The 20,994-nt window shown below is 31.1% G+C and overlaps 2 protein-coding genes across 4 annotated transcripts in view; one reads left to right on the top strand and one right to left on the bottom strand.

Moving 5' to 3' along the window:
* Nucleotides 1-10,406, top strand: part of LOC130670807 (midnolin-B) — a 21,899-nt gene extending 11,493 nt beyond the window's left edge. Inside the window, exons 3-5 of the mRNA XM_057474355.1 lie at nucleotides 6,613-7,704; nucleotides 7,795-8,134; nucleotides 9,236-10,406. Coding sequence (XP_057330338.1) covers nucleotides 6,613-7,704; nucleotides 7,795-8,134; nucleotides 9,236-9,495 — 1,692 coding nt within the window. The 3' untranslated portion in view covers nucleotides 9,496-10,406. The remainder of the gene's footprint in view (nucleotides 1-6,612; nucleotides 7,705-7,794; nucleotides 8,135-9,235) is intronic.
* Nucleotides 10,257-20,994, bottom strand: LOC130670804 (E3 ubiquitin-protein ligase MIB2-like). Of its 3 annotated transcripts, none has more exons than XM_057474349.1 (10): nucleotides 20,750-20,994; nucleotides 18,480-18,947; nucleotides 17,717-18,410; nucleotides 17,368-17,527; nucleotides 16,925-17,186; nucleotides 16,049-16,357; nucleotides 15,624-15,987; nucleotides 14,801-15,018; nucleotides 14,592-14,686; nucleotides 10,257-13,578 (listed from the first exon to the last, which is right to left on the bottom strand). In XM_057474349.1, exons 2-10 carry the CDS (start codon nucleotides 18,914-18,916, stop codon nucleotides 13,280-13,282), a joined length of 2,838 nt encoding a protein of 945 aa, XP_057330332.1. In that variant the 5' UTR covers nucleotides 18,917-18,947; nucleotides 20,750-20,994; the 3' UTR covers nucleotides 10,257-13,279. The 3 variants fall into 3 exon arrangements, with proteins under 3 accessions (XP_057330332.1, XP_057330330.1, XP_057330331.1); XM_057474347.1 differs by having other exon boundaries at nucleotides 14,592-14,689; nucleotides 20,750-20,993; XM_057474348.1 differs by having other exon boundaries at nucleotides 14,592-14,689; nucleotides 20,795-20,993.

Below are 20,994 nucleotides of genomic sequence, written 5' to 3'. Positions count from 1 at the left end.
GAAAGGCAGACGACAACATTTTAGGGAATTGCCGTGATTATAATCCAGAAGTACAAAATCGATGAAAATAATTTTTTGGTATGCTTATGTTTTCTTATTGTAAGTCTAAATAGGTTTTAGTTACGTTTTCGATGTATGATACTCCAACCTACGTTTTGAATAAGTTGAAAGTTGTCAAATTGAGTTTTTAATATCCAAAACGTTCAAAACATTAAAAACGTTCAATTTACGTTTAAAACGTTGAAAACGATCAATTTACGATTAAAATGTTAAGAACGTTCAATTTACGTCTAATATTTCGACTCGGGATACCATATTTATGTCATTCTGATATCGTTAATTGTGCTCATATATAATTTACAGAAAAAAATAATCCCATATTAACGACAGACAATTTTTACACGAAGAAATTATTCTTGTTTGAAATGCTATGGTGTCATAGTAAAGCCGGACCATGTTGGCCACCTAACGGAAATTCAAATAAACACATGCAAAAATAACTATGGCCATAGTAAAATTAATCAGGACTATATTACAAATTTCTGTAATCACTGTAAATTTTACTAGGGTCGTAGTAATTTTTACATGTGTTTATTTCAATTTCCGTCAGGTGACCAACATGGTCCGACTGTACTATGACATCATACCATTAGTTAATTTAATCCTTCTTATTTTTATGAATGGGTTGAATCAATAAAAAGAAAATTATTTACGGATTTAAAATTAAAATTAGAAGGTATTTGGTCAAATTTTTTATTGACAGCTATTTTTCCATAATATTCGAGATCAGTTAACTTTTTTTTGCTACTATTGTTACTAGGATGCGATAGAGGGAATTGAAATTGAAGAGAACCAAATATTAGCTCCCATTTTATCGGATATACACTTATTTATTTAATATTCATAGCAGTTGAACGAGAAAGGATTTCGATAGTGATTTTCAGCCGGGTTGTTATTAATCAAAATCTGAAACGAATGAAAAATGGATTAGATCAATTGATTGCATTTATGAAAAGTTATCATGTTTCCGAATCAACAAACTGACGTTTCCCGACATCACGTGAAAAAATTCAAATCCACTTTTTAATATGAATTTGTCAATAAATCAACTCGAAATTCCATCAAAATTATTATTAAATTCTCTTTGTATAAGTATGCTTGTGTTAACATTTTAAATATGATTTTCAGACACGATTAAACGTTGATAAATCAGCCGAAAATAATTTTATGACTGAATCACTTTCATCGCTTCGCGCTTGAGGTGCGCAATACATATTGAGTCTATTCATTATTGTGTTTTCCGAAAGACTTCATATCTATGCACTTACGACAGAGTAACTCAATAGAATGGAATTTAAAATTGAATCGAATTTTTTTTATCAATATCAAAGTTAACTGACAAAGTGTCGTCAGACTTTATCACTGTAATATTTTCTTTATAAGAGTAATTTCGATACTATACTAATGTAGTTAATAAATTGTAGGTACGATTCAATATTAGTCTATCCATAAAAATAATCAGAAGCAAGAGTTAGATTACAATCAACGCTTCGCGACTAAACCCAGGTCGAAAAAGTTAATCTGTTTTCAGTCTAATTGATCATTTCTGAACTTAATGATCTATTTTAAAAACTCCTTTGAAAATTTTTTACTGTTTTTGATCTGCTCTGTTAGAGAATTATTTCATGATGAGAAAGCAAAACAAGACTAAATTCAGAACTTTGAGAAATTTTGGTTCGAAAGATCAGAAAGGATTAAAAAAAAGCCTAAAACTTGTACTTGTAATATTTTTATTTATTTATTTGATATATTCGATGTTTATATAAATGATAATTATTATTTTATACGGGAAAATACTGTTTTTATTTTAGAGGCGATTAACGCAATTAAAATTACAAAAATAAGTCTAAATATGGACTAATCTATGGACCAAATTCAAATTAATTTTATAGGCAAGCTACAAATGATAACAAATTTTATTTTATCAAAATCGGTTTAAATTATTAAGTTGATTCTAAATAGAGCAAATTTTTCGACCCAGAATTGTAATAAGAGCTTAAAATTAGTCGCGCATGAGCAATTCTTTTTCACAACACTTCTCAACCTATAGAAGGTAAGGGCTGATAGCCAGACTTTCTGATCAGAAAGTTGGTTTACATTAGTTGCGACCAACTTGGCAACAAGCTGTTGACAACTTTCAGCTTTTGTAACTGTTGACTACAAGTTGTTACCAACTTTTCCAGAAACTTGGCGACAATCTACTGCCGCAACTTGTCGCCAACCTTCTGAGAAAATTGAAGGCAACTTTCCGTCAACTTATGGAAATTCCAATTTTTGCGGCCAACTTGACAAGTTGCTGCGGTAGGTTGCTACCAGCCTGTGCGAACTTGGTTATCAAGGTGAAATACTATAAAATATATATGGATAACAAATGGTTGACATTTTAAATATCAAAACAAAATAGTTTATAATTATATCAATAATTTAATACTTTGATTGATTTATAATTTATCGATTTGTCCGTAATTGCATATCTCAGTCGTCAGACATTGGGTGTGTTCTACATTTGCTGAATCATTTATGAGTAATTTACTCAAACAAAAAATACACTAATATTTGGAAGATATCCTCATAAATGAATCAGCGCTTATTCTCAAGCGTTTAATACAGATTATCATTAGAAAATAATTTTTCATTCACGTCCGCTTGTTTGTTCGTTCGTGAGCACAATTTTTACCGAGGGAATTAATAAACTGATTTTATTTTCTTTTTAGTAATTCTGGGTTGTTATAAAACAGAACCCTATAGAGTATGACTACTAGCATTTCGATTCTTTTCGATCATTTATAATAAATATATAAACAAAAAAATAATATCTGCTGATATTTTTTTGTTTCGTTTATTGTTGCATTCTACCGATGCTTGGAACAATACTAGGGTACAGTAGCAGAAAAGTAATTGAAAAAATTTTAATTGCTAATGTCCCCATAAAAAATTTTTAATGAGATGTACTTTTGTGGAATTTTCAAATATTTAATATATTTTCTTGTGTACTAAATAATTTAACATTTTAAACTTGAACTGAATAAATTTTGGTTGAATACAAAATTTCCCCGAGAACATCCCCTATATTAGTAGGGTCGGTTGAATCTCGAGAGGCGCATACTCATCCCGTATCGTGAATTTCGTTGGTAGTTGCCGACACGGCCATGGAAAGTCGATGCTCCGAGAGGCACATGAGCTCATACAGGGTCACTCTAAACACTAGGGGTCCAAGAGACTCAATTCAACGGCACGTATATATAGAGTGTGAGTTCAGTCGCGAGATGAATATAAAGAAGAGGAGAATCGGCTCAGATAATTTTGTGTGCGTGCATCGAGATAACGTGGGTGGGAGAGAAGGCGTAGGTTCATATTTCTGTAGTTCCATTCTCTCTATGTATGCATTGCTACACTTATGTATACTTGTATCTCTATTACATACATCAGTACATATGTACATTTGTGTTCTGTAAATATGACATCTTTACTCGACGTGGGATAGCGAGTTAAGTTTAAACTTTTGGTTGACATCGACGACGCCCTAATATGAATTTTTTTCCATTTTAACGTCATGAGTACATACGATATATTGTATATTCATATATCTGTGATCGAAATAAGTAACAGAAAGTAGATAAAATAATTCAGCGATTGATTAGATGATTATTTAGAGGCTTCGTGGTCAAATAATTTGTTGGTTGATTTGCGAAGAGAATATTAAAGTTGTTACAAATTAAATTACTGCACACTTTGCAGACTTTGTGCAAAAAGAAGTCTGTTATGTGTTAAAAAGTAGGCAGGGAAGTACGACGATGCCTCGGGGAGCTTCAATGCCCGCGAGGTTTCCTCTCTTTACGCAGGGTCTTCTTGGGATTCGATCTCGTATATTAGTATGGCCGCATCGATTGGTGCCATCCTCACTGTGGCTGCAATGCAAAGGGCATTGTATTTCAAGTGCGCCGTTGATATGGAATCTGTCGCTTTGTGGTTTATATTCATTCGTATAATAATCTTTCAATTTAATTCTGAAACAAAATTCAATTTTTTTTTACAGCCATTTTCTACACACAAAAAGGATTTTTTGGCTCAAGAAGTTTCTACTTGTCCCAAGAAATCCTTTTTTCTGTACATAGATCTCGCTTGCTCTTACACGTTTGAGACAAGCGGGTCATTTCTAACAAGTTTGAAAATACTAACTTCAAATCAAACGACAAAATTACATTTTTGAAATTATGATAGCTTATACAGAAAGTAAAAAGAATATTTCTGATGATGTGTATAAAGTCATAAATTAATTAATTTATTTTTATTTAATTAACGCTCAAAGTTTATGAACATCGAATTTTTTCGATTTTCAAAAATTCGTAATTCAAAAACTATTGAGTTTAGCGAAATTTCATAAGAGTAACTTTCGTTTTTAAATTCCCGCACGGAAAAAGTATATATCCGTAAATATTCAGATTTGCCCCAATATATACGGATATATACTTTTTCCGTACGGGTTGCTCAGGTATCTAAAAAAAATATCTGATCCCCAAAAAAATATTTTTTAAACAATTGATCTCCTGGGTTTAAAAAAAAATTATGCGATATTCGGATTCTACGGGTCTAAATACATAAATAAAATTTACTTTAGCTTAAGAGCTCAAAATATACACGGAAAGGTAATACAGCACCTAGACTGTGTTAAAATCCCGTTTACTTTCAATAGTTTACAATGTACAGTACAATCTGATTGCAAACAATGTTTTTATCTCACTCGACTTAAAAATAAAATTTTATGTATAGAAAACATGAAAAATAGTACATGTATTACCTTATTATACTGTCATTGTATCGAATACAAAAAATAACGTCTTTTGTTGCCTAAAGAGGGCTCCAGAAAGTTTAATATTTATAATGCGCATGCGAACAATGCTAATGCATCGGCGTATGTGGACATCATTACAAGGTTTTGGTCTGGTTAATATAAGATATTGTATTGACATTCAATCCAATTCAGTCAAAATAAATAAGCACACATGTAAAATTAATGATATTTATTTTCATAACAAAAGAAAAAAATACGAAATTTATAAACTTAATTTTTCTCATCATTACAGACAATTTTTATTTTTTTGTAACGTTACTTCTTGAGAACAAAAAACCCATTAATCACTTTATTAATTAAAACGACCTGGAAATAAATTAAATTATTTGCTAACGTATGCTACTAAATTAACTGAAAAATTTGATGAATTTTTTATTCTCAAATATACAGGCCATTTGCTTCTCTGATTTGTTTACGAAGTCTGAAAGTTTGATCAAATATTCAATTTCCATGGTCACAGAATCGATCAATGCAATAACTTACTTTCATTGCCTTGATACAAAGTAAATATTATATTTGTAAACCTTTAAATTTATCATTACAATATTTATGTACCTGGAGATCGGAGCGTTTTTCGCGGAACGAAAATAAGAAAAAAAGAAATAAAAAGTAAAAAATCTACTGGATCTAGATTTCGGAAATGTTTCACACGTCACCCGAAAATGACAGGCCATCCCCAACTACCCCTTAAGTTGCCTTTAGACACAAATTTCAGGAATTATTTTCATTTTCGATGCGTGAAAAACGTTCCGATCTTCAAGTACGTCAATACTTGACGTTTTACACTGAAAAATTTTTGTGTAAAAAATGGCCCCCAGAATTTTACATGGCCGTGCAGTGTATAATAACGGTGTAAATTATCCGACCATGTAATTTTAACCCTTCAGCAGTTCCGTGTTTTTAATGTCTCACTTGCACTACAGCGACATCCTATAATTTGAATAGTGTCCTGTGAGCAAAATGCTCATAACGGGAGTGCTGACGGGTTAACACGGTGTTATCTACTTTTTTTACACCATTTCGTGCTACTCCACGGAAAAAAATGAACTATATCAATTGAGAAACGAAAAGTAATATAATGATAAAGTGATCAGTAAATACCATCATTCTAAATATTAATTCTTTAATTTATAATTAAAACGTAAATATTTATATAGATTTTAAAATTTACTGTCTATGCAGAAAAAATTAATATTTGAACTTTAAAAATCGTAACTTAAACATTGAAATTATGACACCAATTTTTAGTCTATTTTTTTCTGTGTCGTTATAATTTTGATTAATGAGTATCAAACTTTTAACTACTTAATCAATAAGTATGGTAATTTTATTTAGATATTGAATAGTATTTCGAACATTTTTATATTTTTATTAACGCAAAATTATCATAAATTATAAGTGTGAATGAAACTGACAAGTGTCAATTTTTTAAATTTTTGAATAAATAAATCACATGCAAGTGGATTGAGAATTAAAAAATGTGTATTTAGATCAATGAAAAATCAGTACGCACATTTTTTAAAATTTCATTATTTAAAATTTATATTTTGTCTCATGTCTGCTACATTCACACTCATAATAAATTACCCGCACACATTTACCCGCTTGACGTAAAAATTTAAAATTCACCCCAAAATTTTTACACCATCAAAAAATTTTTGACAGTGTATACTTATCAGTTTTCCTAAATTATGTTTCAGGGACAACGCCCAGAACAAAGTGTAATGCAGGCACTAGAGAATTTGAATGACTCACAGGTGAATGACTTTCTATCTGGCAAAGCACCTCTTAATCTGACGATGCGTCTGGGTGATCAGATGATGTTGATACAGCTGCAGTTGTCAACAGTAACTCCATCATCGCCTCCTGCTAGTTCAGTGGGTCCCTCTACTGGTGTTGCCACGTCAAGTAACATAGCGCCATCGCCATCGTCGCCATCATCATCATCATCATCAGGAGCAACATCACCTTCGTCACCATCACCATCATCGTTATCGACATCGCCGTTATCGCCCTCACCTTCATCTTTATCACCTTATGAAAATATTGGATCAAATAACATCGGCAACACATCAGCAATGTCGTCAACGTCGACGTCGATGACCTCCAGCTTAGACTCACTATCAACGCCCGTACACAGGAGGTTGAGCGAGCACCTTGGCCGATCGATGCGCATCGCCAAGCAGAATGGGCACACACCCGGCGGAACTCCGTCACTGATAAGCAGCCTCGCCTCAGCGCTTCACGCCGCCAGCTGCAGCACCACCAGCCTCTCTACTGCCACAACCACGACAAATCCATGTGGCGGTGAACGGGACGTATCCCCATCCACCTCGTCATCCTCATCATACTCACCGCCACTCTCGCCGTCATCATCAAGAGTAGTCTGGCATCGCAAACAACTTTTACACTATCGTCATCCCCATTATCATCATCATTCTCATCATCATCACCACTCAAGGAAAGAACAAACGTCTTGTGAATCCGTACAAACTTCTACCTCTTCACTTACTAGCCTTACAGACCCCTCGACCTCAACTACGACAACTCAAGATTCATCATCTACAACACACTGTACCCCGCCAAAGAAAAAATTATGTACCATGAGTCATCATCAATCACCAGTAGACTCATCGAGAATTCCTGATTCAGATTCCAGTCTTCAAACCCCAAACAATTCCATTATGAGCCTTTCTACCAGCAGTAAAATAGCTGCTGCTACACTCGACACCCGAGCACTGGCTGAAGCGTCGCGTAACCTGACGCAGAAACTCAAGCAGCTTTCGTCTGAGGTATTTTTCCCGAAGCCAGTTACCCTATGTTATATTTTTTTAAATTCAAATAATTTATTTACATATTTTTTTATTTTACTTTGAATACAGGAACACGCCCGGCGTAGACAGGGTGCGATAATTGAAAGCATGCATCATCATGGGAAAGGCGTATACTCGGGTACTTTCAGTGGTACACTAAATCCTGCACTCCAGGATCGTCATGGCCGTCCAAAGCGCGACATTAGTACTATTATTCATATTCTCAATGATTTACTGTGTGCAACTCCAGCTGCAAGTACTAGTCACTATAGACATCATCATCGGCATTCTAGTAGTCGTCAACAATCTTCATCAACATCTCCTTCAGGTTCTACGAGCACCCCGTGTGGCTTAACTTCGCCTAATGCAACTTATCAAGACTTATCTCCTACGTCTGAATACTCAATAGGTATATTTCTATACATAAATATCAATGTTATATTTTTAACTTCCCGCTAAGAAAATTAAAAATCTCGGATTTTTGAAAACTTAATTTTTAACTGACCTCATGTCAGGGTGGGCACGATCCGGGATAACCGGGAATATCGGGACTTATCAGGGAATTTAATACAACCGGGAAATGTCAGGGAATTTCCAAAAGAATCCGGGAATTAAATTGTAACAGTTCAAAATTTTAAAAAATTTCAAATTTTAAAATGATTTTCAACAGGTTGTAACTCAAAGGAAAATGGTCAAACGACAAAAACAAAAAAGGCAAATTGTAGCTTCAAGTGTCTAGTTTTCTGATCTGGTCTTTAAATTTTTTTACTATGTGCGGTCCTGATCCTAAGAAAACTACCGAAAAATAAGTTAACCAAATTTTTGCTCGTCTTAAAAACGGTCTTCGAGCTTCAATAAATTTTTTTCGATAATTATCATTGAATTTTGATTGCTCCGGAACCGTGCATAATAAAAAAAATTTAAAGACCCAGATCAAAAAACTAGATACTTGAAGCAACAGTTTGACTTTTTGTTTTTATTGTACGACCATTTTCCTTTGAGTTACAAACTGTTGAAAATTACTAAAAAATTTGAAATTTTTTTAATACCCCTTAATTTTTGTAACCAGTGTATTTTGAATTCATTTAAATTATAAAATTTCTTTTTAAATATTTTAACTTATACATTTTTGACTTCGAATAATCAAAAGTAGTCAATATTAATTTATTTTATTGGCATTTTTTTTGGTTTCTCGCATGATTTAATTATCAAATTTAATTATTAAAAATGAAAATATAATAAAAACTTTGAATATCTAAATGATACGAATAAAATTTCTAAATCAGGGAAAAATGTGAAAAACTTTACTGGAAAACCGGGAAATATCAGGGAATTTTGAAATCATTTCTTTGTGGCCACCCTGCACCCCTTAAGTCACCTCTAAGCAGTTAAATTACATAAATTTTTTTAATTTCCGTTGCGCGAAAAATGTTTCGATCCTCAGGAACATTTTTTTTTTGATTTATTTAAATTGAATAATACAATGATTTGTTTTTTTTTTCTGATACAGAGGAACTATCAAGAGAAAATGAAGCGACGAAAGGGAAAATGCGACGACTACGTTTGGTGATGGAACAGCGACGAGCTAAACGGAAAGCGAGACGACAAGCCCGCGCCGCGCCTTACACGACGCAATGGGCAGCTGTCACTCCAGAATCAAATCATGAGTCAACATCCTCAACATCAAGTAACACATCAGGCACAAATTCAACAGATCAACAAAACGAACCAGAGTTGCAGCCATGCAGCCCAGAGCCTGTGGTCGCTTGAAATCAGTGCGTACGCACCCAACTATCCTTAAAACAGTAATCCGATAAATGACATCGCATCGTTCGTCAAATTCGCATCATCTGCCAACTACTGGCTCTTCTAACGTCTACTTAATTTTCGTCCCGCATCCAATCCGATTAAATTGACAGACAGAAAACCGGTGATGGCTGTCAGTTTATTGTGGTCACATACCAGAATTTACGTTTATATTTAAAATGATCATCAATATGGAAGATCATGAATAGACAATAAACGGATTAAAAGGCTGTGGCAATTGAAGATAATAAAAAAAAATAAAATGTGATATTATACGGGCGATGGATTAAATAAAATCGGTCACTGTTGTTAATTCAGTGCAATCATTTTTCCCGCGTCAGAACATTTATGTCCAAATAATTTTTTTAAAAAATAATTTTTAAATTTATGGACCTACTGAACGCGAGAAATATGCCGTCGAGTGATTAACAGTCACGATATTATGTATAATAAATATCGTTAAGTTTCGTAACGATATTCTACAATTGTCGTGGTCAATTGTATGTAGTTTAATAAGTAGTACATTAAGTTATTGATTTATATTAATCACAAATTCACCCTCAATTGAGAAATGATTTTGTGATTAATTTTAAATCGCGCAGCAATAGTTTTTATGTTATTAAAAAAAAAAAAATATAATAATAAGTAAATGAATTTTAAACGTTGAGTAAAATTTATAATAATTAATATGAAATATTTTTTTTTTATTATTCTTGATATTGTGAAAAATATTGACGGATAAAAAAAAAATATATATAATTTTTTAGCCTTTAATTTTTAAATAAATTTTTAAGCTTTACTTGCATATTTATCTTATGCAAAATTTTGCAAGGAGAATATAGTAGGGTTATTTCGAATACAAAGGGGGAAAATGAAATAAAAAAATTTAAAAAACGTGTGAATATGAATAATTCTTGAACTAGAATTAGACGATTCTATTCCAGTATTGGGCTTTGGAGCGAGATTCGTTATTAGTATAAACATTGTATCAATCTATAGTATACTGCCTTAGGTTTATATAGAAAAGAATTATTACTGACATTATTATAAACAATTATTATTACAGTTTTGCAAACTGGCTCAATACTGTATTATATACGAATACTGAAACTATGGAGTACCAAAATAAATAAGATTGCTTGCTAAAGAAAAAATAATTGAAATTTTCTTTTGTACCTTAGACCTTTATTAAAATAATAATAAAAACTATTATATAAAATACAAATCGAAATTTCTTTCTCCCATTATAATACAATAATTTTAAATTGTGACAGAAGACAAAGTATTTTTATAAAAGCAAATAGTTCTTGTATCTAAATGCCAGTATTATTTAAGGATTGTAGAACTATTCTCTTTTATAAAAGTATTATAATTTTGTATAGTGAAAAATGATTTTAAAAATACCCATATTGGTACCCCGTGTAAAAAAAATTCGTTCCAAAAAAGTTCCGCGTGTGGAACTTTTAAAAATGAGATAGATTTGAACTTTGAATGGAACATTTTTGGAACGTTAGTAATTTTGATGGTAAAAAAAAAGTTTTATGAGCATATTTAGAGTCAAAAAAGTTCTTGGAATTTTTTATGGACGTTTTTTTTTGTTCTATAAAAATTCAAAAGTGATTTTTGAACTATTTTGGCATGTTCCTGGAACGTCTTTAGTCTACAAAAGATGCAACAATAGTAATTTTGGAGTGTCTTTTTTAGTCCATAAAAAAGTAAAAAGTGGTGATTCTGTAACTTTTTTGGAATGTCTATATAACATTTCAAAAAAGTTCCAAAAACGTTTTTTTTTTTACTGTAAGTTTGCTCATAAAACTTTTTTTTTACCATCAAAATTACTAACGTTCCAAAAATGTTCCATCCGAAGTTCTAATCGGTCTCATTTTTAGAAGTTCCACGTGCGGAACTTTTTTGGAATCTTTTTGGAATGAATCTTTTTACATGGGACAGTAATTTTAAAGTTAAAAATTTTTTTTTTTACATAATACGTGTCAATATTAATGTAAATACATTCATTAAAATTTAAGATAATTCGCCATTATCAGATAAAAAATAATATATATATATACACAGAAAAAAAGATTTCTTGAAGCAAGAAAAATTTTACATTATGAAATGAAAACAAAAATTTTCTTGCGTCAAGAAAAATTGTTTCTGTATAAGGTAAGACATCTAGTACCCGATCACTCATGTATTTGTATGTTTACTAAATTTTTCTAAATATTAGGGGTGTGCGAATCGGGTTCAAATCAAATTCATCTGTTCGATTCGAAAATTTAAGAATTATTTGCAAGCTTGCAAATTATTCGTGAATTTAAAAAAAATTGTCTGAAAGTTTGTGAATTATTTGTAACTTTTTAAATTACTCGATTCGAATCGAGAAAATTTGTTCAGCTTTCAAATATTTAATTTTTATTTCATGGAGAGCTTAGTTTTTAAAGTAACTAAAAATAATTTTTTCGTAGACTCATATCTAAGCTCTATTCACCTCTGAAAAAATTTCAATTATTTGAAAATGATTAGAATTTCAAACCGTTCAAAAGAAAATTACGAATAACTTGAAAATTTCAAATGATTTGATTCGATACGAATAATTCGTAAGTTCGAACTATTCACACACCCCTAATAAATATAAATAAATATATAAATACGAGGAGAGATCGAGTACTAGTTCCCTGATCGAATACTGGGTCTCTTACCTTATAAAGGAAAAAAGGATTTCTTGGTGCAAAAAAAATTCTACAATATGAAATAAAAACACAAATTTTCTTTCGACTAGAAAAAATTTTTTGACAAGAAACTTTTTTTTGTCTCCAAAAATTTTTATCAAGTCTACGGTTTCCGTGGCGCCACCAAATGATCGCGAATTCTTGTAGAACTCGACGAAAAAAGACTTTTTTTTAAATAGCTATAACTTCTTCAAAAATGGACTAATTCAGACGTTTTTTTTTTTCAAAATTTTCGTCTTTAAATGCACTTCCCGTAAAAAAATACAAAAAAAAATTAAAGATATTAAAATCTAAGAAATATTTCATCTTTTTGAAAAAATCGCATTTTTCTCGAAATCCATTTTTCTCAAAAACTAAGCGAGATATCGAAAAATTTTATTCTCTAAGAAAGTCTTGTTTCGTCGAGTTCTACAAAAATTCCTGGACATTTAGCGGTGCCACGGTAACCCTAGAATGCCCATTATCGCTGGGAGAGTAAAAATTTTTTGCGCCAAGAAATTCTTTTTTTTCTTTTTTGTATAAAGTAAGAGACCCAGTACCCGATCAGGGAACTAGTACCCGAATTACTCATATATTTATTTATTTACTAAATATAGATATACAAATACATGGAGTAATTGAGTACTAGTTCCCTGATAGGGTACTAGGTCTTTTTCTTATATATATTGAGATTGTAAAAGATAATTAAGAGAGCATAAATTAGCTATAAAAAATGGTTTCTTAGTAAATTGATAAAAAGTATTATCAATGTCGTTTAAAAATGACGTATACGAATATACAAAGTTAGATAAAAAATTGATACAAATATTAATGTGTATACAATATATATCGAAGGATAAATAAAAGGTATAGTGATTGTAGTAATAATAAATATAATAAATCACTGATACCTCAATTATGGCACATCACTGTACAGATTATAAGTATTTGAGCTACAAGCGGGTAGCGTCAAAGGCAAAAAATCACTATCGAATAATTGGGTTTGGCAGATGAATTATTAAGTTATTAAAGTTATTTGTCTAGTAAAGATTGATTTTTTTGGTAATGGTTTTTCGACACATATGACATGTCTTAAGTGGCGCAGCACAATTTTCACATGCACCGTGACCACAAAGAAATGCAACGTTGCGTCTACGTTCCATGCAAATACTGCACATGTTAACTTCTTCAAGATCAGCTACTCTTGTCTCGAGAAAACGCAGTCTCTCCAAGTCTTTGTCCTTTTCTCTCTCCTTTATTTCAGCTTTTTTAGGTGTTTCCTCACTCTGCAAACTGTCTTCATTTTTTACTGAGTCGTCTTTTTTATTTAAAACTCGATCTATAAAACAGATATTAAATTTTATTTTCATCGACGTCAAAATTTAAATATATGTATATTATATATATTAGACTGATTGAAACACTCTATTAAATTTATATTAATATTGATATTTAGAAGTCGTTCATTGCAATTTTCTATTTTTTATTTAAATAACATGGAAAAACAAATTTTAAGCTTGGAGTTTTATACCTCGGTAATGGCTCATAGTGGAGATAAGCTTTGGATATAATTTTGTAGGGAATTAAACGCTTGACAAAAAAAGTCTCTTATGATTTTTTGATAAATTCATCTGTTCAAAATTTATTGGAGCTAGAAGTCGAATTTCAGTAACTTTTGAGATCTTTTTACATTTCCGGCGAAACTATCAGACTTAGCATAAAATGTCATAGAATCTTTTTTGTAGACAATTTTATTCCCTACAAATTATCTCTGATAAAGTTTTTTGAAATTCCGCATTGTTCTCTAGTTGTTTTCATTTTTATGTCAAGTTCTTAAAAAAAATGGTGTTCTGATCGATTTCAAGAGCTTGACATAAAAATGAAAATAACTAGAAAACAATGCGGAATTTCAAAAAACTTTATCACAGATAATTTGTTAGAAATAAAATTGTTTACAAAAAAGATTCAATGACATTTTGTGATAAGTCTGATAGTTTCGCCGGAAAAGTAGAAAGATTTCGAAATTTACTATAAATTTGACTTCAAGCTTGAACAGATGAATTTATCAAAAAATTATTAGATACTTTTTTTGTCAAGCATTTAATTCCCTACAAAATTATATCCAAAGCTTATCTGTACAATGAGCCATTACCGAGGTATAAAATTTCAAACATTTTATTCCCATTTTATTTGAATGGGAAATAAAAAATTGCGATGAGCGACCTCTAAATATTAATATCAAGTGCTCGTCTTTAAACAGACATCTTATTTCACCTCCCTGCAACTATTTAACAGGCGGTTTCGTGAAAAAAATAGTCGATTTTTTTTTATCAGTCTAATATATCTATTTACCAGTAGATACTGATGGTCCATTTGTGCTTTCTTCATTTCTTCCTTCGGCAATAGGCGTATTAGTATAACTTGGCTGATCAACACTCACAGACGCACTGCTATTTTATGTTTCAATTAAAATAAAACAAAGTATAATTAATTTATCTTTCATGCAATTTAAAAAAAAAATAGAATCATAAAATTGTAATTAAATAAAAACAAAATCTTACTCGGTTTCGGGTCCATTTCTTCTACGGAAATAAAAGTATGACCGAAGTAGATCAGTAAAATTAATGTCTGATCGTTCTAATGGCATTAAATCAACTGGTACTTTTCCTTTTGAATTTTTTACCTGCATTAAAAACGCGCCATGATTCTCTACACTCACAAGAAAACACGCAAGTGCTAATTCTGATGGAGCATTTGCATTTACTAAATCTTCCCAAATCTAAAAATATAAAAAAAAAAACGTTTTTAATTAAAGACATTCTTAGGCACTTCCCCTCCCACACTTTTTTTAAAATATTCAATGACTGAAAATTTGTGTTAATTAATTTAAAAAAAATAAAAGCATTAATTGAAAAAAAGACAACGTAGTTTCAATTTCCCCGAGATGTAGATTTAAAAAAAATTACTTACAGATTTTATTAATTAAAAGTTAAACGAAATTTGGTAAATAAATTTTAGGATACCAAATTTGAAAGTTTTAAAAATTACATTGACATGAAGATTTGACAAATTTCGTTCAACTCCCAATTGATATCAACTGTAAGTATTTTTTTTTTTAATCTAGATCTCGGTGAAATTTTAATCATGTCGTCATTTTTTCGATTAACGCTTCATCTTTTCTTTAATTAATTCATTATTCAAATTTCAAAGCCGTTGCTATCTTATACTGCCGTACTAAGCAAAGAAGTGGTAACTTGTATAGGAATTCCATAGTAATTTACCGCTTCTATGCTTAGCACGGCCGTATAGATGTCACAAAGCCAAGTGTGCTACTTGGGAACTAAGCTAATAAAATTATAAAATATATAAATGATTTAAATTTACAGCATTAATCATTGGTGCATCACGGCGACTATCTGAAGTTGGTGATGTGGCAGCATGATGACGGCTTTTCGCTATAGCTATATGAAGAACAGTATCACCATCTTCATCAGTTGCTAATATATCAGCATTGTGCCGTAAAAGTAATTCAACCAAAGACCAGTGACCCTGAGACACAGCTAAATGTAATGGTGTCTGTTTTCGATTGTTTCTAAGGTCCACAGTTGCTCTTCCATTGGTTCCTGATAGAAGTATTGCGGCAACTTCACGATGACCATTAAGTGCAGCCAAATGTAGTGCAGCAAACCCGTCATCTTTTTTAACATCAATAAGATGTTGAACTCGACTCATAAGTTTTTTTGTCGCACTGCAATGTAAATTTAATAATAAAATGTAAATAAATTGGAGTTTTTTTATTTTTTACTTACTGTGCATTGCCTTTCAGTGCCGCATGATGCAGAACATTGAAACCACGTTTATTTCGTATGGTAAAATCTACTGAATCGTAATTTATCAAGGCATACATGATGTCTGTTTCTTTACTTATAGCATCATGTAATGCAGTGTCGCCATAAGAATCTTGAAGATTTACGTTGCAGCCGTGACGTAATAAAACTTGGACACATGCTGAATTTTCTTTGTTTACAGAAACATGGAGAGCCGTACATCCACTATTGTTTATAGCATCAATCGGCGCTCCTCTACTTAATAATAATTCCATTACACCAGGTTGATTTCTATAATTAATATAACGTCATTAGATCGCGCTCTTAATCATTTTTTTTTTATTATTAATTTTTATTTAACTTTCAACTTGTTAATTTTATTTTTAGTTTAATTTTTATTTTTTTAAATTTTTTTAAATATCCCGCCTTTTTTTTTGTTAGATGTCAATTTTTATTTTTTAATCCTACTGTCACATTAGTGTTGCTGCCAGTAGTTGGTGGAGAAAAAAAAAAAATTAAAAATGACAACTAAACTGTTAATGAATTCCCTGTTTTATAAAAGGTAGTGATTTTCTAAAGGGTTCTTACGACAAAAGATAGAAAGATATGAAAAATTTAGACAGGACAACTGACAGCACTGGTTTGGATTAAAATAATTTGTTTAAAATCAATAGAATAATGGATTGACTTAATAGCGGGTCGAAATTATTCCTTAATAAATTATCTTTGTACTAGTATACAATTTAACCCGTTTTAGTGAAATCATAAAAGTGTAGAGAGGATTTAAGGCGAGTGAATTAGTCGAAAAAATAATTTCGATCGAGGTGTGCAATATTAATAAATAATTTAAATACAAACCCAAAAGCTGCATAATGTAATGGCGGATCACCGTCTTCATCAATAGCTTTCAATGATGCACCAGCATCAAGAAGAAGAACACATAAATCACGGTTCCCTTGATGTGCAGCAACTTGCAAAAATGTTTTTTTACCACTGCAAATATCAACATTTCCGGAATATTTTTTAAGGAATTCTCTGACTGCAGTCAAGCCAGCTTCTCCTCTTGCCGCGTCTCGAAGAAGTTTTTCAACTTCTATAGTCACATCATTAGATACAGATTCTACAAATTAAAATAATTCGTTTTTTAATTTTTTTCTTTAATCCACACAGAAAAAAAGGATTTCTTGGCACAAAAAATTTTTGTCAACCCCAAGAAATATTTTGTAAAATGAATTGGAAACAAATTTTTTTTTTTCTGTGTAGAAAAAAGGAATTTTAAACTAAACTTTTTTCACACTTACCCTGTTGTATACGATGACCATCAGGATGACCCGCTACTCCTTGGCCACTAGCAATTTTGACTACACTAAGAGGATTAAACGTCCAAGTATGACCCTCTAATGTAACTCGAAGATCACCGTCGGGATAAATTTTAATAACTTTTCCAAGTTTTCCTAATGCCTGTAATTAATTATCAATAAAGTATAAGAAATTGTATCCCGTGACAAGGGATGACACAAAACGATTTCAGACCAGGGTGAAATTTTTGTCGCGATCAAATTCCCGGATACTTTTCAAAATTTCCTGATACTCTCGATTTGTGGCCCCGTTTATTCAAAAACTATATTAAAACAAAAGAAAGTAACTTACACTCTTCATTACATCGATCCATTCACCGTGACCTTGCTGATAACTTTTAATAGCCGCCGCATCATTTTTAACTCGTACAATATCACCGAGAACAAACGTATCCTGACTCGTTACTTTGGTCAAAGCACGCGGATGAAATGTCCACCTGTTATTGCATCCTTCATACTGTACACGTACATCACCTTTATCAGTTATCCGATGGACTGTCCCAACTTTTCCAATATACTCAGCCATCCGTGGGTTCCAACCCCCATGACCAGCCTGCATATCTTTCAGTGAATCAACATCTCGTAATACTTTAACTTTATCACCAACGTTAAACGTTAATTGACCCAAATTGTCACTCTGGCCAGTGCCATTATTTTCCTCAGTCATTGTCATTATCGATTGACCAAGAACTGGCAAGTGTTCTTTATAATAAGTCCCGCAAGTTCCATATTCAACGTAACAAAGATCAACACAACCTTTGTAACCAAGCCGATATACATTCGTGCTTCCTGATGCCCAGGTCACAGTAGCTACCGAACGACTGCTCTCATTATCCCACCCACGAATGTCAATAACTCGTCCAGTTTTTCCAGGACCGCCGTCTTGATTTCCCCATTCCCAGTCTGGTCCTCGTACGACTTTAGCTCCAATAAAAATACCTTTCAATGGTATTTTAGTGCAACCTGTTCTAGGAGTCAACTGGACTCTGAAAATTTAAATATCAAACAATTATATAATTGGAGCAAGAACTTGTTTTTTGTAAGCAAATGCATACCCTACTGCGTTAGCTGTCTGGAATCGCTGGAAAATATGAGTCAGATCATGTGTATCACCCATATAACATTGGGTACAGAGATCATAGTCATGACATTGCGCACACTTCCATCTGATACCAACGATTCCGTGTCTTTTACATCCATCGCAAATTATATTGTTGTGCTGGACCCCAGCAGCTGCGTTATCGAACACAAGTAAATCATAGTAGCCTTGATAACCGATTCTGTAGTTACTTCTGGACCCATGGTCCCACTGAACAATTACAGTTTTGTCGGGTGTTTTGTCTGTAGGATTGGAGCTCGAAGTTGTTGCGTTTCCTGGTGGCAAAGGTGGCTTGCCGATTTCAACTATGGTACCGGCATGACCCTCTCCATTGTCCTGATCCTTCCATTTCCAATCGTAGCCTCTGACAACCCGTAATCCCACCTCCAACATTTCAAATTATTGTAATATCGACCGCCGTTCACTGAAACAAAAATTACTTTTGTTAAAACAATATTTTGATAAGGAAATTAATAAAAAATTTTACATCATTAATTTCATATCTAAGATGGAAAATTGCTTTATTGGCAGAAGGAAATTTAAATTTATTTTCACTGTTCCAATAAAATCGATCCGACCCAAGTAGCAGAGACAACTTTAAGATACAAAGATTTATTTTAAAATGACGACAAATTTTTATTTGTTTGAAGCCAAATTTTTTTATATAAATGAGACATATGTTGGTCCTAGGAGTCATAGAAAATTTGTGATACTGAAGTTAACTGACGTCTAATAATTTTTGAATTTTTAAAAAACGATAAATTAAAAAAAAAATATTTAAAAAATGCACCTGTAGTTTTTTAAATTTTCTACATGCGCATACTTTTAGTTTTTGTTTTTTTCGTAATTGATTTGTTGAAAAAAAAATCCGAAAATTTTTAATTGTCTGCTAACTTCAGGATCATAACAATTTGGCTTCTTTTTCTCTTCGTAAAAAAGTCATTTCAATTTAAAAATCGTTTAGATGATGACTTATTTGTAATTTACTTTTGTCGTCACTTGCGTCAAGTCTTTAAAGAAAATATTTTCTCAGCGATGGAATTTCTGATTGTTTTATCAACATTTTGATGCCTTATCGATATGTCAAAAAACAGCCTCAAAACTTTTATCTTATTGATGTCATAAAGCCAAGTGCTACTTAGGAAGCAGAACTTGGATTTCTTCGATTAAGAAAATGATTTTTAATAAAATATTTGAATTTTTACACTAAAAATGCATCAGATTAAAAATTTTCCATAGCATAATTTTTAGTAAAAAGAAAAAACAATATTTCTGTGATTTTTACTCTGTGTTCTGGAACGAAATGTTGTCTATTTTTTTAAATGATCATAAAGTTATGATACTGAAGTTAGCCGACGTCTAATAATTTTTGGATTTTTTTTAAGCGAGAAATTATAAAAAAAAAAAATATTTCAAAAAATTGCACTTGTAGTCTTTTAAATTTTCTAGATGTGCATATTTTTAGTTATTTTTTTCTTTAAATTGAATAGTTTAAAATAAAATCAAAAAATTTTTAATTGTCTGCTAATTTCAGGATCGTCATAAAGTTGACAATTTTCGGAGTTGTTTTTACCAAATCAATGACGAAAATATAAAATATAAAAATATGCACATGTAGAAAATTAAAAAAACTAGATGCAATTTTTTCAAATTTTATTTTTTGTATAATTTATCGTTTTAAAAAATATCCAAAAACTATTTGACATCGGCTGACTTCAGTGTCATTTTTTTATGGGTTTATTTTTTAATTTAAAAAAAAAAACGTTTTTAAAATTTATGGTTGAATGAAATTAATTAACCATCAGTAAAATATGAATTAAAATAATAGGGCTTTGAACTTCAAAGATGACTCATAAAAATGACGTATAATATTTCATTGATTTGTGAATTTTTAAATATGTCTACATAAATTTATTATTTTTTATTTAAAATAACATTTGTAAAAATATTCAAAATAAAAGTATAGTGACTTTATATTTTTTAAACATAATTTATAATTTAAAATCACCTCACAGTAATTAATTTATTAATTAATAATAATTTTGTGATGGTATGGAAGTTTAAAAAAAAATTTAATTAAATTGCAAGTCAGGCATGAGTGCAATTGTTATTTAAATTAAAAGTTTAACTGGTGCATTAAATAAAATGTGCAATATGACTAAGTAATAAAATTTGAATGTAAAAAATAAATTTTAATGATTATTATTAATTATAAAAAATAAAAACCTGGAAAACAAGCGGGCAATGCACTACTTGCTGAATGAATTTCACCTGATAATCATAATGTTTTTGTAGTAGACTTTAAATCTGTTGAAATGGTTATATTTTTAACTTTTATCACAAGTAATTATTGATGATTTAATGAAAATACAATCACTCAAATTATTACACAAGGAATAGGAAGATATTGTGATTATTATTATTATTTCTATTCGTCAACTAGAAACTATTCTTGTGCACATAAAAAAAAA

Source organism: Microplitis mediator, chromosome 7 (assembly GCF_029852145.1).
Source record: "Microplitis mediator isolate UGA2020A chromosome 7, iyMicMedi2.1, whole genome shotgun sequence".
Classification (NCBI taxonomy): domain Eukaryota; kingdom Metazoa; phylum Arthropoda; class Insecta; order Hymenoptera; family Braconidae; genus Microplitis; species Microplitis mediator.
The sequence above is the reverse complement of the archived record's forward strand: the minus strand, read 5'-3'. Positions and strand labels throughout refer to the sequence as shown.